At 45.2% G+C, this 23,239-nt stretch overlaps 1 protein-coding gene across 1 annotated transcript in view; it reads right to left on the bottom strand.

The window, feature by feature from the left end:
• TRMU (tRNA mitochondrial 2-thiouridylase) overlaps positions 1–23,239 on the bottom strand; it is an 88,361-nt gene that overhangs the window by 6,745 nt on the left and 58,377 nt on the right. The window contains exons 9-10 of the mRNA XM_082256972.1: positions 20,141–20,285; positions 7,148–7,230 (exon numbers count right to left, since the gene is read on the bottom strand). Coding sequence (XP_082113098.1) covers positions 7,148–7,230; positions 20,141–20,285 — 228 coding nt within the window. The remainder of the gene's footprint in view (positions 1–7,147; positions 7,231–20,140; positions 20,286–23,239) is intronic.

Raw genomic sequence — 23,239 nt, 5'->3', positions numbered from 1 at the left:
TTGCCAGTGTCCAATTCCTCAAAGGCAGCAATATAACCTACCATTCCTGATTCTACTGAACTTTTGTTCCTTGATGAACAATTAAAAAACATTTAATTTTAAAACAAAGTATCTATGAGTAAAGGTCAAATAAATGGATTTTTGTAAGATCTTACCGTAAAATCCTTTTCTCTTAAGCTCATTGACAGACGTAGTCTTCTTGATTCTCAAGAGCTGGGTTATGTTGTCTCCGCAGGAGTAGGACTAGGCAGAAAGACAAAACGTTCTGGCTCCACCTTAGGGGCAGTCCCTGAGGGTATATCCTCCCTCTCTCTGCTACAGGGAATCAGTTCTGTTCTAAAGCAGTAACAGAGAATTTAACCCAACCCAACTCAATGATAGAGGGGCGGGTACTACGTCTGTCAATGAGCTTAAGAGAAAAGGATTTTACGGTAAGATCTTACAAAAATCCATTTTTCTCTATCGCTCATTGACAGACGTAGTCTTCTTGATTCTCAAGAGCTGGGACATCCAGAAGCAGTGCCACAAATGAGGGGTGGGATTGACAAAATCAAATCCAATCTAGAAGGCCCAACCGGTGCCAAACTAGAAGTTTTAAAGGCTCATTATAAACAAAGAATGAGACTAAAGAAATACATTTCCAACGGAAAAAAACCCTCGAGGTAGACCACTGGTCTCCTCAAATTGCGGCCTGCAAAACCTTGCGGCCAAACGAGGCATCAGACGATGCCATTACATCAACTTTATAATGTTTTGTAAAGGTATGCACCGACGACCAGGTAGCCGCCTTGCACACCTGGACCACTGACGCCTGATGGCGAAAGGCCCATGACGCACTAAGCGCCCGAGTGGAGTGCGCCTTAACAGGGAACGGGGGCTCCCGACCCTTAATAGAATAAGCCTGTACTACCGTCTGTCTGATCCATCTGGAAATGGTCGCGGCAGATGCAGGCAACCCCTTTTTGGGTCCATCTGGGATCACAAAAAGTGAATCCGTCTTGCGAAACGAGTCTGTCGTTTTCAAGTATACCCTGATTGCCCGAAGCACATCCAAGGAGTGTAAAGCAAACTCCCGAGGATGACTGGGCTTAGGACACAGGGAAGGTAATACAATTTCTTCATTCAGATGAAATTCTGAAACCACTTTTGGTAGGAAGGATGGATTCGGACGAAGAACCACCTTATCTCTATGAACCACCAGATATGGTGAATGACAAGATAATGCGGCCAGTTCTGACACCCTGCGTGCAGAAGTAATAGCCACCAAGAAGGCCACCTTCTGGGACAACGTGGGTAGAGGAATCTCCCTAATATCTTCAAAGGGAGGTTTCTGAAGAACCGACAACACTAAATTAAGATCCCAGGGGGGTAACGGCGCGTGCACTGGCGGAGCCAGATGTCGCACCCCCTGGATGAAATTCCGCACCAAGGAATGAGTAGCTAAAGGCTTCTGAAAGAAGATAGCTAACGCTGAGACCTGACCCTTGATAGTACTCAAGGCCAGTTTCTGCTCAACCCCTTGTTGCAGAAAAGCTAATATTCGACTAATCGAATAAGACCGAGGACGGAACCCCAACGGTTCACACCATGCAATGTAGGACTTCCATGTGCGATGATAAATCTTTCTGGAAGTCGCTTTCCTTGCTTCAACTAGAGTAGGAATAACTGAAGCTGACAAACCTTTGTCCTTCAGCACCTGGGTCTCAATAGCCAGGCCGTTAAAGCCAGCGATCGTAAAGCAGGATGGAAGATCGGTCCCTGAGACAGTAGGTCCTCCCTGAGAGGAAGTCTCCACGGGACATCCGCCACCAGTCTGACCACGTCGGCGTACCAAGCTCGACGAGGCCAGTCCGGAGCTACCAGAATTACTGGAATTCCTTCCTCCTCTATCCTGCGAAGAAGTCTTGGCAGTAACGCGAGAGGAGGGAAGGCATATATTAGCTGGTATTGCCCCCACGGGGCGATCAGTGCGTCTGCGGTTTCTGCTAGAGGATCGCGGGAGCGAGCCACGAATCTCTGAACTTTCCTGTTGAATCGTGATGCCAACAGATCCACATCCGGGGTGCCCCACCGTAGGCACAACTGGTGGAAAACGTCTGGATGGAGGGACCATTCCCCCTGATCCAGAGTCTGACGGCTGAGATAATCTGCCTGCCAATTCTCCACCCCCGGAATGAACACCGCAGAGATTGCTGGAACAAATCGTTCCGCCCAGCGAAGAATGCAAGCCACTTCTTTGGCCGCTCGGGCACTCTTGGTGCCCCCCTGGTAATTGACATAAGCCACGGCCGTGGCATTGTCCGACTGGGTCCGAACCGGGCTGCCCTGGAGCTGCTCGGTCCAGTGAATCAGACAAAGTCTGATCGCTCTCAGTTCCAATACATTTATCGGTAACCTGGATTCTTCCAGGGACCAAAGTCCCTGGACAGATAATTGACCGAGAATTCCTCCCCATCCGGATAGACTGGCATCCGTGGTCACTATCGTCCAATATATTGGCAGAAATGACTTTCCCTGGCTGAGCATCGGAGACCGAAGCCACCAGACCAGAGACTCTCTGGTCTGTTTGCTCAATCGGATCTGATTGTCCAGGGATTCCGGATTCCGATTCCATCTGAGAAGAATCTCTTGCTGAAGAATTCGGGTATGGGACTGGGCAAATGGGACTGCTTCGAACGAAGCCACCATCAACCCCAGAACCCTCATGCAAGTCCGAAGGGAAGACCAGCTGTTGGACAGTAACAACTGGACTGCTGATTGAATCTTTCGGAGTTTCCCTACTGGAAGAAAAACTCTTGTCCTGACTGTGTCTAAAATTAGACCCAGATATTCGAGCCTCTGGGTGGGAACCAGAAATGACTTTTGCTGGTTCACCAGCCACCCGAATTCCTGTAAAGAAATCATAGTAATTTCTATGTTTTGTAGCAAGGTCTGAGGAGACTCTGCATGAAGCAGAAGATCGTCTAAGTAACCAAGGATCGATATGCCTCTTTGGCGCAGAAGTGCCAACATTGGGGCCAACACCTTTGTGAAGACCCGCGGAGCCGTGGCGAGACCGAAAGGTAACGCCACAAACTGATAGTGGTTCTCTTCTACGGAAAAGCGTAGAAACCGCTGATGTCCTGCGAAAATGGGAATGTGAAGATAGGCGTCCTTGATGTCTATGGACGCTAGGACATCCCCTGGATGCAGGAAGGCTGCTACTGTGCGAATGGACTCCATTCTGAATCTTCTTATGTTGACAAAAGAATTGAGTGCTCTTAAGTCCAGAATTGGACGCACTTTGCCCTCTTTCCTGGGTATTGTAAATAGGTTTGAATAAAACCCTTGAAACCGTTCTGTCCAAGGAACGTGGACTACCACTCCTTGTTGTAGTAAATCTGTGACTGCTCTCCGCAGATCTTCTAAACGATCTGAGGATAGTCGGATATTGGAAGGGAAGAATCGCGCCGGTGGGAGAGATCGAAACTCGATCTTGTACCCTGACCTTATGACTTCGCAAACCCATTTGTCCGGGATTCTGGAAAGCCATGGATCCGGGAACCGGCGAAGACGTCCCCCCACCCCAGTTATGGGTGGGGGCGCATCTTCAGGCTTTGGACGGTTTATCTTCAGGTCTGGAGGGGGCGGGCTTTTGCTTGCCCGACCAACGACCCCTGACGCCTCCTGCAGGAGCTTTGGAGGACTTAGTTTTTTCACCTGCGGGACGAAAAAACCTCTTGTGAGCAGAAAAAGAAGGCCCTCGTCTTTGACGAGTTCCTCTACCTTTAAAATTTTGCGGTAAAAAGGTGCTCTTTCCACCCGTGAGATCCTTAATGATCTCATCTAAGTTGGCTCCAAATAGACGCTCTCCTGAAAAGGGGATATTAGCCAATGCTTTTTTGGAACCTTGGTCGGCTAACCAACCTTTTAGCCACAGTACGCCTGAGAACCACTGCTGAGACTGATGCTCGCGCCAATAATGGAGTGGCGTCTAACGCCGCATCACACACAAACTGTAACCCCTGTATCATTTGTTCCAACAAATCTGATACCGCCTGAGGGACCTCTTCTAAGTCCCGGCGTAACCACTTGGTCCATTCAGTTACAGCCTGCGAAACCAGACCAATAGCTATTATAGGTCTGAAAGCTGATCCAATCAAGGAAAACATGGTGCGAGACATAGCTTCTATCTTGCGATCCACTGGATCTTTAAAAGACGGAGCATCTTCTAAAGGAATAACCGTGGCTTTATTCAATCTAGCAATTGGTGAATCCACCACAGGTGGTTCTGTCCATTTCTTAATGAGGGTTTCCTCAAACGGATAACGCCTGTCAATGCGTTTAGAAATAGTAAACGTGCGTTTTGGCAGACGCCATTCTTCTTCGATTGGATTGCCAAAACATTTGGGCAATGGAAAAACCTTCGCCACTTTGATGCGTTTTTTAGTCCCAAAAGGGATTTCAGTTTCAGCTATTTCTGATGGAATACCCTGTAACCTTAAGGTCTCTTGAACAGATACAATCAGTGCGTTTACCAACGCTTCCTCTCGGGCTATGGCGGATGCCGAAACATCCTCCTCACTGTCTGAAGAGACAGGACCCGGGACACCAATCCCAGATGAAGTACCTGCAACTGCAGAAATGGGCTCAGAGTCTGAATCCGAGGTTTCAGATAATATGGGGTTAGGCGGGGGTCGCTTTCTCGCGCCCTGTCCCTGACAAGCCACTTCCACCCGGGACACAAAAGTTTCCATAATAGCTGACAATGATTCAATTGTCAATGGGGTGCTGGAGGATCCCGCAGACTCCTCGAGGGGATCCGGAGGAGATACATGAGTGGCAGGGTCCATGTTAATTCAGGACACTTTTGCCAGCAAAACAAAAAAACTTTTTTTTTTTTTTTTTTTGGTGTGTCTCCCCCTAGCGCAATAGCGCCCCTCAGAGTACCTGCTTCTCGATCCCACAGAGAGAGAGAGGGACCCCCAAGGCTCACCAACCGATGCAGTGCAGCTTCCAACCAACTGCAGTCAGCGTCTGTCTTACACAGACTGGAAGGAGCTGTTTGCTTTTTCCCGGGTAGAAGGACGTGGCTCCGCCCCCTGTGTACGCCTTCCGGCGTTCCCAGCTCTCCACGAGGTAGCTGGGCTCACAAAACATGGCCGCCCCCATAGAGGAGACATAAGACTCCAAAAACATGGCGGCCGGCGTGACCCGAGGACATACATGCACTAGGTCTACAGCAAAATGGCGGCGGACCGCCGAAATCCTTTTCCCAGCACATCCACCTGCATCTCTGCTAAGAGGCGATATATGGATCTACAGGAGATACACTACAAATAAGGTAGGATAATACCTCCTATGTCTGCTGTAATGTTACAGTCTGCTGGGTAGAGTGTTAGCTCTTAAACCAAGTCCACTTCCCACAAACACATGCTGTGTTACAAGGGGGACTTGTAAGTATCAGATATATACTGACCATATATGGAGGGGCCCATAATACATACTGCCTCATAACGAGGAAAAAAGGGAACGTTTACTCACCATACCGAACCGACAGGCACCCTCTCTTCACAATACCCTCTCCACCGGGGTGGGGGTTTGTGGACCACTTCGGACGCCTCGACTCTCTGGTTCCTGGCGTCCAAGCGAGACTTTTAACTCGCAAGGTCAGTCCCTCCACTGGGACTCCGTCGCGGCCGACCCAGCGCGGAGCTCTGGTCTGCACGCGCTCGTAGGCAGAAACCACTGGATCTCAACATCCAGCCCGTCGCCCGGCCCCGCATACTTACTTGAATGTGTCGCGGCCGACCAAGCGCAATGCCATGGTCTGCGCGCGCTCGTAGGCTGGCTGGGGTGACCACAAGTGTCGCCCAGTCCGGCATTTTGCTTGAAGATCTCACAGGAAAAAACACTGGAGAAAAACTACCTAAAAAAATGTCTTTTTCTTAAAGAAAAAAAGTCTTGCCAGGACCAAAAGATCCCAGCAAGGAACTTAGGTCCTTACTCCTGACTAGACAGAAAAAAACTGATTCCCTGTAGCAGAGAGAGGGAGGATATACCCTCAGGGACTGCCCCTAAGGTGGAGCCAGAACGTTTTGTCTTTCTGCCTAGTCCTACTCCTGCGGAGACAACATAACCCAGCTCTTGAGAATCAAGAAGACTACGTCTGTCAATGAGCGATAGAGAAAAGAGTATTTATTTACAATATAAAGCACTGTGTAAACTGTTGGTACTATAAATACCTGTAATAAAAAAAAAAAAATAATAATAATAATAATACTTAAAAATCGTAACCACTTGCCGACCGCTCACAGTAATATTACTATGGCAGGTCGGCTCCTCTGGGTCCAGCGACGTTGACCTACGTCGCTGGACTCCTAGTGGTCTCGGCGGCGATCGCTCCCGCTGTGTTTAGACACAGTGGGAGTCGGGTTGGAGGAGGAGATCCTCGCCTCTCTTCCCAAATTGTCAGGGAAAGTGTGAGAAGATCCACCCGCTTATGTAAACAAAGCAGGCGAATCTTCTCTGTGACAGACGGGGAGAGATCACAGGATTCAGCATTGCTGAACCTGCAATCTCTGTCTGTCACAGAACCCCCCCCACGTCAGTAAGCACACGTCAGTAAGCATGAGGCATACATTTAACCCCTTAATCACCAACAGTGTTAACCCCTTCCCTGCAAAAAAAAAAAATAAATAAATAAAAAAAAAAAAAAAAACTGCACAGGTGATCAAATACCACCAAAAGAAAGCACTATTTGTGAGAAAAAAAAAAGGACGTAAACTTCGTTTGGGTACAGCGTCGCACGACCGTGCAAATGTCTGTTAAAATAACGCAGTGCCGAATCGCAAAATATGGCCTGGTCAGGAAGGGGGTAAACTCTTCCGGTCTTAAAGTGGATAAAAATATGCTCATTGACAATTTTTTTGTCAAAGACATGTAGGTAAATACACGTTGGCCTAAATATATGACAAAAATTGAATATATTGGATATTTTTTTTAACAGTCAAAGTAGAAAATGTAAATTTTTCACAAAATTTTTGCTTTTTTTATTAATATGGCAATTAGAAGTAATTAACCCTTAGGTAGTATCACTCCTATTGCAAAGGATGCCTAGAATTTTACTTGCATCCTAATGTAGACTTCTGAAATTTTCCGTACTCACCTGTCCTGGTGTTAAGGCTCTTAACGGCTTTGCCAAGGTTACCCAAACTGTGCCATCTTGGTTAAGTGTTAATACACAAGGTACTGAAACATGGAAAAAGTGTGTTACAGAATATTTCACATCATTACACCTATTTTCTACTGCTTTACCTGCACAACATTTTATTAACCAAAACTAGAAATTGTAATTTTTTTGTTTTAAATGAGGGAAGCTTAGGCAGAAATCTCCCTTAAGGTGAGATAAATATTTTTGCAGTCTATTGGTCTTTTGTTTATTATCATAAACTTTCCATTTTGAACCTTCAAGACCATGTTACACACACTGTGTGTGGGTGTAACATGTTGCCAAGTGGTTGACAATGGTCAGATGCACACGAGGTCCCTCGCCAGCATCTTTCCAGCCTCTTCCAGCTTTGGCAGTCTATATTAGCTGGTGCAGGATGACATCATGCATGAGAGTCCTTCATTTCGGTACAGTGTGCGAAATATAAACCGAGCTGCATATGCGCAAATGTTGTACATTCTGCAGAGAACTGCGAAGACAAGTGTATTTTATTAATACAGATATAAGAAAGATGCAGCGCTTTGCAAAATTGTAACTCAATGTGTCCAGTGAATTCCAATAAGAATACCGAGCAAATATAAAACTTACTCCTTGTGTGTACACAAAAAACTAAGTACCAAAATATATATATATATATATATATCAATACATGTGAATACAAAAAATAGTGCACAAATAATAGTATCACAATTCATGTAAACCACATAGTATCAAGTGCTCCTTATTGTATTAACCACTTTACCACCGGAGGATTTTGCGGTCTTACGTCCAGGCCACTTTTTGCGATTCGGCGCTGTGCGACTTTAACTGACAATTGCGCGGTCGTGCGACGCCGTACCCAAACGAAATTTACGTCCTTTTTTTCCCCACAAACAGAGCTTTCTTTTGGTGGTATTTGATCACCTGTGCGATTTTTACTTTTTGCGCTATAAACAAAAAAAGAGCGTTTATTTTGAAAAAAATAACAATATTTTTAACATTTTTTTTATATGAAATTCCCCCCAAAAAGATGTAAAAACCAATTTTTTTTTTAATTTTTGGCCAATTTGTTTTCTGCTACCCATGTTTGGTAAAAAAAAAAAATCACAATAAGCGTATTTTGATTGGTTTGCGCAAAAGTTATTGCGTTTACTAACAAAGGGAAAGATTTCTGTCATTTTTGGTGTTTTTTTTTTTAACGCGTAATGGCGGCGATCTGCTATTTTCTTTGCGGTACTGCGACATTGCGGCGGACAGATCCGACCCTTGACTGACATTTTTGACACTTTTGGGGGTACCAGTGACATTACTGCAGTAATCAGTGCTATAAATATGCACTGTTACTGTAAAAATGACACTGGCAGGGAAGGGGTTAATTTTATTGGAGAGGGAGGGGTTAATGTATGCCTGGTGCTTACTGACGTGTGGGGGGGGAGGTGACTGAGTGAGTCATGGACAGATCGGATGTCCAGCTATGCTGAACACTCCGATCTGTCACTTGGGAGATCCGCCCGCTTGTGTTTACACAGGCGGGCGGATCTCCACACTAGATCCCCGACGATCGGGGAAGAGCTGCGGCGATCGCCGCTGCTCCTCCCCTGGCCCGACTCCCGCTGTGACTGAAAACAGCGGGAGCGAGCCTCCGGCGGCGCGCAAGCGCCGCCCAGAAGGGGGAGTGTATGACGACGTAGTACTACGTCGTCAGACGATAACGAGCCACTCTGCCGCAGTAATATTACTGTGGGCGGTGGTAAAGTGGTTAATAATCAAATGTGAAAAAGTGTTTCAGCATTAAAATAAAAGTCCCAAAAGAATTCCTTTGCTCTTCACTTCGTTCAAAACAATCTTTTAAAACAGGGTGCCGTGTAGTGGCCCTGCAGCTTACACATGCGTTTGCCGAGACAGGTCTACTTGGTTGGTGGCAGACTGGAGGGTGAGTACATCAGACTGGGGGCTGGCTGGCTTCCATGCACCTCTTTTAATCCTTCAACTTTCGTTTTTTTCTAATACAGGGATGGAGACGCTGGGCATTACCTGCTGGGGTCTCACTTAAAGTCCCACATAGCCTACATTGTTTATCTTTTAAACTGTGACTTCTCCTTTTCTCATTTCAAACAATGTGTTTTTTTCCTTTTTGAATCCCGTGATTATCACTCTCCACCGCATGCAGTGATTTTTATTGTGTGGGTGGCAGCTCACATCAAGAAAAGGGATCTACACTCCCTTAAAGATCACTCAAGCCTGTCAGCACAACTCACCACAGTGCCGTCATCAATTATGATCCATCCGTGTATGGTCTCCTCAGGTATTCCTCTCCACTTTTCCACGCACTATCACCATAAATAAGTAGAAAAGATCTCCCATTGTGTAAAACCGTAAATATTTGTTCAAAATAAAATGGCTCCACTCACATATATACATTCCCAAATCGCCTGCTCCAGGTCCAACAAATACACTACAAAAGCACTCCCGGTCCGGCTGAATAGACCTAGTGTTTTCTCTGTGGCAGGAAGCAGCTCGCTCTTGTTCGGGATATCTTTAGAGCCTTTTTAGAAGCCTGATCAGACCAGCTTTTTAGGCATACCATGTGTGGTTACCATTATTGCATTTAGAACAACGCCACTAACGCGTGCCAATTTTGTCACAGTAGGCAGGAAAAGGGAGTACCTTTGCTGCCTTTAGGGGATCTGTCGGCCCAGAGGAGTCCAGCACCCCCCATGTTAAAATGTTCTGCACAGATACAATCAGTGCATCCACCAGCGCTCTTGCATGCGCATGTGCAGTAAAAAGGGAATCATCCTCACTGCAGAGCACCAGAAGAGCGTAGATGCAGACCCAATAGAGTCGCTATATGCCAAGCAGGGGAGGTCGCAGTCCCACAAGGAAATGCCGGCTAAAGACCATAAATGACATAAGAGGACATAGCCCCCACACAACAATGTCGCCACGGTGCCCCCCGGTTCAAGGGGGGCGCCAGGCAGTCCATATGTCCACCCCCCTGAGGGGGGAAAGAGCAAATGCCCATCTGCTGCTCTCTCAATTCCCCCCCCCCCCCCCCCCCGGGTCAGCAGCTCAAACCGCCTGGTCAGCAGCTCGGTCAACCAGCCTCAAGTAGGCCCCAAAGCCACGACCTAAATTTGGGGCTCGATCCGGTCACGGGTCCGCCGTCAGCTCCAAGAGCTTGATCAGCAGTTCAGACAGCACGGTTAGGAGCTCGGACAGCCTGGTTAGTCGTCCAGACAGCTTGGTTAGTCACAGACAGCCAGCTCCGTCAGCCACGAGTAGGCCGTAAGCCACGGCCTTCAATTTTGGCCCGATCCGGCCACATGAGGCGATTCGTCGGTATCCGCAGGACAGCTTGACATGGTACTTTGACAGATTGGCATATTACCCGGACAGCCGCGAGTAGGCCCCAAAGCTGCGGCCTAAATTTGGGGCCCGATCCGGTCATGGGTCGGCCGTCAGCTCCATCAGCAGTTCGGACAGCTTGACATGGTACTCGTACTCAAAAGACCACCGTGACTATTTAGAGGGACTGGGGAAATGGAAGTGAACTTGGGGATCCAATCATCCCAAGGAGGGGCCCATGTCCACCCGAGACTGCAAGAGCTATGGGGGGACACTACTCACCATACCAGCGACATCGGGTGGGCTCCACTGCGGACAGACTACCTCTCCACTTGAGGTGGGGGTGCTGATGGCCAGGGGGTACACTGCGACTCAGGCCAAACCAGGTCATGTGCGTCCCGGCGAGGTGTTTTACTCGTAGCCCAGTCCCTGTCCATTGGGGCTATAACCTGCACACGCTCGCTGGCCAGGCTGGCAGACCTTAAGGATCTAGCATATCCAGGCTGGCTGTTGATTGCAGTTCTCTCAAGAACATAACTAGCTAAAAAATTTAATTTTTAAGCAAAGGTTCCCTTTAAAATAAAAAAGACAATCTAAGACCGAAGTCCCAGCCAGGAACTAGGTCCTACTCCTAAACTAGGCAGAAACAAACTGAGGGCTATAGCAGAGTGAGTGGGTGTATGCCTGCAGGGACTGCCCCATAGGCATGGTAAAGCTTTTTCCTGCCTAGAGTCCTACTCCTGTAGGAGGCAGCATAACCCAATGGTCAATAAGATATGGAGCTGCAACTGTCACCGAACGATGAAGAAATACCACTATCTTCAAGAAAAGCAAAAAAATTACAGCTAAAAAATGAAAAAAGGTCAGGAGAGAAAAAAAAATGCATTCCTATACTCCTAAAAAATGCAAGTTGCCTGGTGTCAATACTTTGAGTCACTGACTTTGAGCCAGATCATCCACAAGGCAACCAATAGATGTCCAGGGGTCCCAGCTACAACCTTCATGCTCCTGCAGTAAGCCAGGGGGGTAGCAACATTTTTCAAAGGTGTGAATCTACCTGTAGGATGCACTTTTCTGCATTTATTGTCCGATGGGGCTATGTCTAAACTGACAATACAAATGGCATGGCCTCTCTGGGTCTACTGCAATCATTATCAATGTGAATCAAAGCCGCTAACCAATTAGTGACTCAAACCCTTAAATTAAAGCCATCAGGCAATCATAACAGCCATAATGGCTTTTCACAAGGACATCTAAATCAATAGCTTCCCCATTTCTCTCATGACAGGTTTCTATGCACATTCCTAAATGGAGAACCGTTTGGAGCATATGTGAACATTTTGATCTGTGTCATGTGTGAAGGCCATGTTTAACCAAATGCCAAGCAGTTTCCACCTCCATGCAGGGTGTATATTATGCATTATATTATTTATTATATTATCATGCCCATAGCAATTATACTTCTCCTCAAGTTCTGAACAATGTAACCATTGACAAGAAAATAGTCTGAGACAGAATTCCAACAAGATGTGACAGGCAATGCATTTCTTGGGGATTACAGAGCGCTCTTGGTACATAATATGGAATAAAAAAGAAAAAAGTCCAACAGAATGCTGTACACACTTTCTAATATTTCCTAAAATAACACCGACATGTCAAGCAAATTTACACAGGATCCCCCATGACAGGAACAAATGGTGGATAGTAAAGGTATGCTTATTAACACATGCACATTGGACTGTGATTTCAACAAGTTCAGAAACAAAATGACTCTTCACAAAGAACCATTAAAAAATGTACGTATAGCGTACCTTCATCAGGTAAGATGGATATTGGAGATTTTTGGCTAATCGTCTAATGTTCATATTCTCAGTGAAGAGTTAAGTTCTAATGTTACTGGATGTAGTCTTCAATGCATAGGTTAGTATTAATTGGACTGATTACCAACTTATGTCTAGGGACAGATGATGGTTTATTTAACAAAGCAAATTTATTTAACAAAGCAAAAAATAAAAATAAAAAAAGCTAAATTATGGGTATATACAGTACTGTGCAAACGTTTTAGGGAAGTGTGAAAAATGCTGTAACTTTTCAGAAAAAGAAGTGTTAATAGTTGGTTTTAATCAATTAACAAAATGAGGAATACAGGCAGATACTTATTCATCGTGCCATACTATTAGGGAGGTATGCGAATGGACCCCAAATTTATTCTATAGCATGACGACCACCCCAATTATGCAGCCAATGTTATTAAGAACTATGGGCAGCACAGTGGCCAAATGGTTAGCACTCCTGCCTAGCAGCACTAAGGTCGTTCGAATCTCAACCATGGCACTACCTCCTCAGAGTTTGCATGTTCTCCCTGGGCCTGTGTGGTCTTCCTCCAGAGCCTCCGGTTTCCTCCCAAAAATTAGGATAATTGGCCTGTGTATATGTATGAATGTGAGTTAGGTACCTTAGATTGTAAGCTCCTTGAGGGCAGGGACTGATGTGAATGTACAATATATGTGTAAAGCACTGTGTAAAATTGACGGAGCTATACAAGTACCTGTAATAATAAATAAAAATAAACAAACTATCTTCAGCATAAGGAGGTACAAGGAGTCCTGGCTTGGCCCCCACAGAGCCCTGATCTCAACATCGAGTCTGTCTGGGATTGCATGAAGAGACAGAAGGATTTGAGGCAGCCTACATCCACAGAAGATCTGTGGTTAGTTCTTAAAGATGTTTGGAACAACCTACCTGCCAAGTTCTTTCAAACACTGTGCGCTAGAAAAATTTATGCTGTTTTGAAGCCAAAGGGATAGCCGCACCAAATGTTGATTTGATTTAGATTGTTTTTCTGTTTGCACACTTTGCATTTAGTAAATTGATTAAAAATAATCGAAATACAATATTTTTTAAAGCATTTACACTTTACAGCATTTCTTCACACCTGCCCAAAACTTTTGCACAGTACTGCATGCGCAGAAATAATTTATACAGTGCATACATAAAAAGTAAGCACACAGCTATATAAGCAGACCAGAAACCTGGTATGTAGGTAAACTGCACCTTATCATGCCAAAAAAGGGTTTAAAAAAGTTATTTCAGGTATAAAATTCTAAATCATTACATATATGCATATACAAACACACCCATAATGACAGAAAAGCTGCACTGTAAAACAGAAAAAAAATCCAGTTGTTTCTACTGGTTATTGTGTATGCAGAGCCAAAGCGTGTTCATGTGAACTCAAAAATGTTGATTTGCCATCACATACTGCATCAAAGACAAAGGTCACCAGCACCAATAAATTGGGTGAATCTACCCAGTGGTGGCAGGGGCTGTCCTGCAGCCCCTGGGAGCCCAGAACCAATGCAAATAACTTAGTATGATATCTGCAAACATAAATAAATAATTAGGATGGCCAGCAGAGAAGAATCATTGAAAATATATTTACAGATTTCTCCTCTGTCGCATGCACCCAGAAGTGCTCACCTCTGAACATTGCTGGATTTAGAGTTGTCAAACCTTGGTGGCTCTGACTGGGGTAGAGGACAGGGGAGACACTAGGGGTCTAATAGATCCACGATGTCTGATTAAAGAGAACATGTCACCTGCCCAAGAATATCAGAGGGGGCATGTCAGCCCACCTGTGATAGCAATAAAGAAAGGAAAAATAAATAAAATTAGAAAAAAAATATATCTCAGGCGGCAGAGAGAGCCACTATGGACACAGTGTTATACCCCCTCATGTATGCAAACAGGATTCTTATGCTCAGCACAGTTTAGCCTATGCACTAGGGGGAGCCAGTGGAACTTAGGGGAGGGGGAAGGGGAAGAAAGAAAAGGAAAGGCCATTAACAGGGTTCATACACATTTTTACCAATAAAATTCCATGACTTTTCCATGACTTCACGTAAATATTCATGACCTAAAGTTTCATGAAATGTCTATGTATACACGTTAAATAAGAAGAAAATCCATGTCACACCCAGCATATTTTTACTAAAATAAATGACAATCTTTGTAGTGTACAGTACCTCTGCAGTTAGGGTTTCGTTTCTGGATACAGCGCGACTCAAAATGGTCCCTTGTTTTACAGTGGATGAGATGGAAGCACCACTGCCGCAGCTGGGAGCGGGTGTCACTTCAGGCGCACGGGTGAAAAAGCTGCGAACTCCGATGTAGGGGGGACTCTGGTGACCAGAGACCACTTTCCACAGAGTGAATGCACTAAGGAAGAGAGGGGGGGGGTCCTGATACAAGGAGGAACCTTTATAACGGTGCCCCCTTACATCAGTGACCCCCCCTCAGACTGGCCGGACAGCACTGTCACTGACCTCCTCTTAGGTGCACAATGCTCTGGTTTTATCCTGTAGTCTCCTCTCCCCAGTCCACACATGTCTGACTCCTCCTGTGATCCCCATCCCGACAGCACTCCCACTTTTGACTCCTCTCCAGACCCCCTCAGAGACTGCAGACATGATAAAAGACAAGAGATGGTCAGAGATTATGGACATGATAGAAGAGGTGGTCAAAGGCTGTGGACATGGTACAGGAGGTGGTCAAAGGCTGTGGACATGGTACAGGAGGTGGTCAAAGGCTGTGGACATGGTACAGGAGGTGGTCAAAGGCTGTGGACATGGTACAGGAGGTGGTCAAAGGCTGTGGGCATGGTACAGGAGGTGGTCAAAGGCTGTGGACATGGTACAGGAGGTGGTCAAAGGCTGTGGACATGGTACAGGAGGTGGTCAAAGGCTGTGGACATGGTACAGGAGGTGGTCAAAGGCTGTGGACATGGTACAGGAGGTGGTCAAAGGCTGTGGACATGGTACAGGAGGTGGTCAAAGGCTGTGGACATGGTACAGGAGGTGGTCAAAGGCTGTGGACATGGTACAGGAGGTGGTAAGAGGCTGCGGACATGATACAGGAGGTGGTAAGAGGCTGCGGACATGATACAGGAGGTGGTAAGAGGCTGTGGACATGATACAGGAGGTGGTCAAAGGCTGTGGACATGGTACAGGAGGTGGTTAGAGGCTGTGGACATGGTACAGGAGGTGGTTAGAGGCTGCGGACATGGTACAGGAGGTGGTCAAAGGCTGTGGACATGGTACAGGAGGTGGTCAAAGGCTGTGGACATGGTACAGGAGGTGGTAAGAGGCTGCGGACATGATACAGGAGGTGGTAAAAGGCTGCGGACATGATACTGGAGGTGGTCAAAGACTGTGGACATGGTACAGGAGGTGGTTAGAGGCTGCGGACATGGTACAGGAGATTTTCAAAGGCTGTGGACATGGTACAGGAGGTGGTTACAGGCTGCGGACATGATACAGGAGCACAGGGGAAGCAGAGAGCACCGGAGGAGCTGAAGGGCAAGCTGAGTTCCCAGCCTGTCACGGTCTATTCATATTGAAGAGACCAGTGATCAGGCTTCAGCTGTGCAGTGCGGCTGATTAAGCCGCCTAAACCCCGAAACAGAGAAAATAGTCCACTTACTGTCCCCCGCTCCCACAGAATACAGGGGGCCCAGAGACAAAATTAAATAGTTGCACAACACTTTTCCATGACTTTTCCAAAACTTAGTAAGTTTACTCATTTTCCAGGACTTTTCCAGGCCTGGAAAGTGTCATGTCAAAATCCCATGACTTTTCCAGGATTTTCATGACCGTATGAACCCTGCATTAAGCTAGAGTTTGGGCCCTGTGTGAGAGAGGATCTGGAGCAGTAGACAGACATGCTGCTTGTACCTGTCTGTACCTATACCAAAAAGACTGAGCCTGTGAGGACCAGAGGGCTGATAACTATGTTTTACGACCAGAGTGCTAGCATGAAGCCATTGAGGATCAGAGCGCTGAGAGACTGAGTCTGAAAGGACCTGATCGCAAGTACCGAGTTACCTGTGCCTGGCTTCCTGAGGACAGAATATAATCAAGCGTCCAGGACAAGTTTGCTGTATGTCACTCAGAACCGATCCAGCTGAGCTTATTTTACCACCGTTTAGCAATTCAGTGCCACAGGAGACTGCTGTTTTGACTAGAATCCTTAAAAAACACAGCCAAACAGACACCAAAAGCCCCACTGTCAGCCAGGTGAAGCTGCAGGTCAGGCACCATATACTCAACAGTTACCTTCCAGGGGTACCCCACACGTTGCAAGTATCCCCCTAAGTGTAGGTATGTATATACAGAAGTGCACTCTGATACACCATTAGTAACTTATCGCAGTGGAGTTATTTTTTGGGACTTGTAATTACAGTTTATGCTTTTCTTGTTTATAAGGTTCATAGTTATGGTTATTTTTATTATTATTGCTGCTATTCATTAAGATTTTTCTTAGTACTACTGTTATTTGAATTACCTGCCATGGTATAGCCTGGCATTTGTCAATTAGTTCATTGTATTCAAACAGATTAATTTACTGGTTATTGCTTTAAAGCATTGCCATTGATTTTGCATTGCAATATTATACTTACCCTATTTACAAATTAGTAACCTAGTGTCTATTTCTTTATGCTAATACAGTGGTGGTAGTATACTAGTACTTAAGCTCATACAGGTGTCTGCACTGGTGTCTTACCAAGGCTTCTCCGGGGGTAAAGCACTACAACAATAAATGCCAATAAGACAAAAAAAAAAAAAAAAAAAAAGGGACCCAAAGTGCCCTCTATCATGCAAAGTTTGTATGTAGAGATCAGGTAACACATTAGGTATTGCTACACATGCTGGAATGAGAGGATTCTAGTACCATCATTCATGTTGCTTTCTAAAAAGCTTTACAGATCATCAGATTTGAGTTATCTATGGACAATATTAAGTACTAGACATTAAGCCCGTTAAATTAACGGCGCTAGAACATATGTGGTCAAACATTTGTAAAAACAGATTGTAGTGTGTTGGGGAAGGGAGGGGATTGTAGTGTATGGGGAGGGGGGATTGTAGTGTGGGGAGGGGATTGTAGTGTGGGGGGGGGAGGGAGGGGATTGTAGTGTATGGAGAATGGAGGGGATTGTAGTGTATGGTGGGGGGAGATTATAGTGTATGGGGGAGGGAGATTATAGTGTAAGGGGTAGGGGGGGGATTGAAGTGTGGTGGGGAGGGAGGGGATTGTAGTGTGTTGGGGAAGGGAGGGGTTTGTAGTGTATGGGGAGGGGATTGTAGTGTATGGGGGGATTATAGTGTATGGGGGAGGGGATAATAGTGTATGGGGGGGGGTTATAGTGTATGGGGGAGGGGGGATTGTAGTGTATGGGGGAGGGAGGGGATTGTAGTGTATGGGGGGGAGATTATAGTGTATGGGGTAGGGGTTCTACAGTGTATGGGGTAGGGGTTCTACAATGTATGGGGGAGGGGTTCTACAATGTATGGGGGAGGGAGGGGATTGAAGGGTGGGGGGATTGTAGCGTGGGGGGAGAGGGAGGGGATTGTAGTGTGTTGGGGGGAGGGGATTGTAGTGTGGGGGGGGAGGGGATTGTAGTATATGAGGGAGGGAGGGGATTGTAGTGTATGGGGGAGGGAGAGGAGGGAATTGTAGTGTATGGGGGGAATTGAACGATAAATGTCGGGTTGGAGATCGGTGTGGGGGAGGGGAGATGTGAAGGTGGGAAATCAGAGAGGAGGGGGAGGGGAGCTGCTCACACACACACACACACACACACACACAGAACAGTGGATCACCCAATAGGAAAAGTATTGGGTGTGGGGGGATAGAGGGGAGTGGGAGAGGGAGGGGATTGTAGTGTATGTGGGAGGGGATTGTATTGTATGGGGGAGAGAGGGGATTGTAGTGTATGGGGGGGATTGAACGATAAATGTCGGGTTGGAGATGGTGTGGGGGAGGGGAGATGTAAGGGCAGGAAATCAAAGAGGAGGGAGGAGGGGAGCTCCTCACACACAGAACAGTGATCATTCAAACCTGTTCACCTCGCGGTTAGATCACTGTCTCTTTGGGGAGCTTTCACGGGCGAACCAAAGGTGCTAGAGACCCCAAAATTGTACCACAGGTGTGGCCAAGACGCTCCCCTACACCTGAGAAAAATTTGGGGTTTCGGGGATGAAAGGGCGCGGAGCAGTGACCCCGAGAACCGGGCCATGAATTAACCGCGAGGTGACCAGGTTTAACATTGGAGTCTATGGCGGGGGGGAAGCCTGGTTCTCGGGGTCACTGCTCCGCGCCCTTTCATCCCCGAAACCCCAGGTGTAGGGGAGCGTCTTGGCCACCTGTGGTACAATTTTGGGGTCTCTAGCACCTTTAGTTCGCCCGTGACAGCAGTTTTCCCGCGGAGGTGTTCTCTGCATCCCAACGGCTGTTAGTTCAGCACATGCGCAGTAGAGCATCTCCACGGACACACGGAAAGCGGACGCAGGGACACAGGGCTTTTATTATTATAGATAATAATTTTTCCTTGCTTCAAGGCTTACACAATTTTAATGCTCGATAATTCAGTATTTTTTTTACTTTGTGCAGACTTACTGTATTTATTTTTTTAAAACAGATTCGAAAACAGCAGTGCCAAGATCGTACAACAAACTGCAACTATCTCTTTTTATTCTATAGATTCTCGGCTTTTGAAAAAAAATATGTAATGTTTTGGGGGTTTAAGTAATTTTTAGGCCTAAAATCTGTATTTTAACATGCATGAGAAAAATAAATTAAAATATATAAAAAAAAAAAAAAAAAAAAGAAGGGGGGGGGGGGGAAGGCAGAAGCTTTAGCAGCAAAAGAGTTAAGCTATAAGGCTCCATGTACACGGGACGTTGTTAAAAGTCCCTTTGAATGCTGGAATTTTTAGGACTTTGAAACGTCCGTTCAGTCGCGTTTGTACCTGCGTTTAGCGGGCGTTTGCGTTTAGAACAGTTCGTAGAGGTCAAAAAAATTATTCCCCTTTAAAATGGAAAAACGAACGCTAAACGCAGGTCATCGCGTTCGGACGCGTTCAGACGCGTTTGAAGCGCACGTTCGAACGCAAATAATTGCGTTCTAAAAACAGTCCCTGAACGCAACTGCCTGCAAATGACTGTAAACGACCTGGTGTACATGGACAGATAAGATAAAATGTAGATGGGTTCAGGGGCTTCTGAAAAAAACGCCCAACTGCTCCTAAACGGCCATTTCCAGCGTCCCGTGTACATGGAGTCTTACACCCATGGCTAGCTGACAACACTGCTGCTAATGAATAGGCACTGTCAGCAGGCAGGGACATTACTGGTAGGAAAGGAGAAAGGCTGCATCAAATTCACACACACAATAAATAAAAAAAAAAAAGATTCACTTTAGAAAACTGTATACAAAAAGGAACAATACAAAAAACATACTAAATAGCAGTTTTGGGATTTCCATACCATTAAATTTGCAATTTAGTGCATTTTGACAAAGAATTTACCTCCTTACACGATGGCAATGCTCGTATTAAATATCAAAGTCTTTATCACACAGTACAAGCCACTAGAATATCACACTGATTTTTGGTAAACTATGAGAACATAACATATCAACTTAATTTCTGTGGGCATTGAACAGATAATAGAAATGGTAATAAAATATTATTGCAAGTACTAAGCTACCTCTTGGCATTTTAACTGGTCCTTGCTAATAAAACACACTGTAGATATTAGAACTCACCTAGCGCCATCTGGTGTTGAAATCTGAAATGACATTCCATCATTTTGTTCCTCACCAACTCTGCAGGAGGTTCTTCACAGATCCAGTGCACTCTATCCGTTCGAAGGAGGTCTCTGTACAAAGCTGGGTGATCTGTACATGGAGCCTTTATAGGACAAAAAAAAAAAAAAAAAAATTGTCACGCCTTAAAAGACGGATTCAGAAGGGGGAAAAAAAAATGGGGCGATCCCACTTATCAATAAAGACAGAGATCTAAGTATTTGTAAAAAGGTATGGTTTTCTTGATGCTTTACTATAAGGGAAGACAGCCTCCCTCTACTGCACCATGATAAGAGGGACTTTCGTCACCAATATTCACAAACATAGTGTATCCACCAGAAAGCAATATTTTTATACCTTAGTTCCGGTTCACATCGGATTCGGCTTTGAAAAACGCTCTGCTTTAGCGCGGTTTTAAAGCCGGTCAGTGCAATTTCATGTGCAACTTGCGGATATCTGTGCTATTTCATGCACAGATGTCAATGCAAGTGGCACATGAAAATCGCCAAAAATAGCAACCTTTTTTTAAACCGCTGCAGTCGGAGTCGCACCGATGTGAATGGTTTCAAAGGCACAAATAGGGTGCACCTTGTCTTACGATTTTGAACTGTCAAATTGCACCGGTGTGAATGGGGGCTTACAGCAGAATAACCCAAAATTATATATAAAGGCAGCTTTGCACTAAGGAATCATCTATGGAATTGGAGAATACACTGAATACATTAAATATGGAACTCTCGTGCCATCTCCAAAAAAATACAGCGACAACCCAAGCTGCTGGCAAACACAGATATAGCAAAAACCCAAGCTATAGGATGAAAAAAAGATACAAAATGGAGTGTTGTGCTGCAGGGCTGGAGTTATATAGTGAATAACGATCGATCGATCGATAGATAGATCGATAGATCGATAGATCGATAGATAGATAGGATAGATAGATAGATAGGATAGATAGATAGATGACATTACAAAGTAACTTGATAATCTATAGTGTCCTTCACCAAGTGGCAGAAACTGTGAATGAACAGTACAAAAACTAAACAATCTCAAATAATGAAAAAGTCTTTTGTGACAACCCAGTGAATCAAACATAAAACGTGCAGGTCTTCAGTGCAAAGGACACCTGCGGGTGCGCAGGTCCCCTGATGAAGTAACGCGTAGGGTCTCGCAATACTGGAAGAGATGTGAGATGTAACAAATTTGATTGCTTGTTTTTAAAAGTGAGTACTCTGCTACATTTTATTAAACCGTTAAAATGATATCACACTATGGAGTCTCTTTACCCGCTCACCCACATTTAACATGGAGTGAACCGGACACCAAAGGGAAAGGCATTTAGAATGAACAGTAACCCTGAATGTGCTAAAAAGGAGAATAACAGAGAAAGTTTCTTAACGCTGTTACCTTACAGCAGTAAGGCGAGTGGCTTGCAAACCCACAGGTGTCATTTACACTGAAGACCTCCACATTTTATGTTGGATTCACCGTGTTGACACAAAAGACTTTCATTATTTGAGATGGTTTAGTTTTTGTACCTTTCATTCACAGTTTCTGCCACTTGGTGAAGGACACTATAGATTATCAACAGTTATTTTGTAATTTCTTCACTTTGTATATATTTATCCATTACTTTCTTGATTTGTCTATCATTGATCATTATTCACTATATAACTCCAGCCCTGCAGGGCAATGCTCCATTTGTATCTTTTTTTTTTTTTTTTTCACACTGAATACATTCTACCCCTTTCCTTGAGAAAGCAGTCATTTTAAGGATCTCTCTCTGTGAATAACTTATCTAGACTAAACATGGTTCAGTGGATGGATAGTCACCTAGACTGGCCTCACTACTTAGTGTGGGACTAAAAGGCAGCTCTCATTTCATGGAGAAATATTTGTTATATTTGGCAAATCCATTTTTACATACATTGGTGTGAAAAAGCATTCACGACATCTCAAACTCCCCTATGCCATACTATAACCCTCATACTGCAGTGTAATGGCAAAAGGAAGAATTTATTATTTTTTTTTATAAATGTGTCTATTAACATTTAAGGCAGGGCTTGACAAATTTGCCTGAAATCTAGGAGCCAGCTAAAAAAGTTAGGAGCCAGTTTTTTTTTGTTTTGTTTTTTTTTTAGGGTCTATTCACACTAGCGCGACTTGTCAGGCGACTTGGTCGCCTGACAAGTCGCAGTCGGTCGCCTGCCATTGATTAGTACAGGACCCATTCTAATAGGAGCGACACAAGTCGCTCCGACTTAGAAAAAGGGTCCTGTACTACTTTGGGGCGACCTGGAGGCGACTTGCATTGACTTCACAGGTCGCCCCAGCAAGTTGTGTCGCCCCTGTCTGAATGGGCTCTTAAAACGAACAACCAAGCTTTATTTAGTAAAACGGACACTAAATTTACACATAAATACGACTAGAACCCCACTCTCCTCTATAGCGCAATTGGATGGAAACAGACTGTCTGTCTCTTTCCATCCGATGCCATCTGATCCGATCCATGGGGTGGATAGAAAATAGAACCACCATCTGTCTGTTTTTGGTGGACAGGATCAGATGGTGGCAGATTACTGCTCCATAGAGGAGAATGAAGGGTTCGATCAGGTCTGTCTGAAAAACTGACAGGCGGACCTGATCAGACAGCCCGTGTGAAAGGGGCCTTCGGCTGTGGCATGGCGATGAGGGAAAAAAAAAAAAGATGTATATAAAAAATTTTTTTTTCAATAATAATAGAAAAAAAAAAAAAAGAAAAAATTATTTATTTTTTTTTAATTTAAAAAATAAATTAATAATAATAACCACACTCCAGGGAGATGAAACCTGTAAAAACTTCCCTCTTATCTGTTCCCATTAACAGGCAGTGGAAACAGTCATTACTACCGGCCACCACAAGAGGGCACCAGTTCCCTATTGGAAGCCTCATCTCACAGAAGGCCGAAAAGCCGGGGCCTCAATTTTCGGACGGCACAGAAGTCCGTGCACTCGAGGAGCAGGTGAGGGGCGCAAAAGGGACAGGACACCTCCTGCAGGGCACACCAGGCGCCAGGTCGCTAA

Source organism: Pelophylax lessonae (genome assembly GCF_965119305.1).
Source record: "Pelophylax lessonae genome assembly, chromosome: 4".
Lineage (NCBI taxonomy): Eukaryota > Metazoa > Chordata > Amphibia > Anura > Ranidae > Pelophylax > Pelophylax lessonae.
Note: the sequence above shows the minus strand (reverse complement) of the source record. Positions and strands in the feature narration are given on the sequence as shown.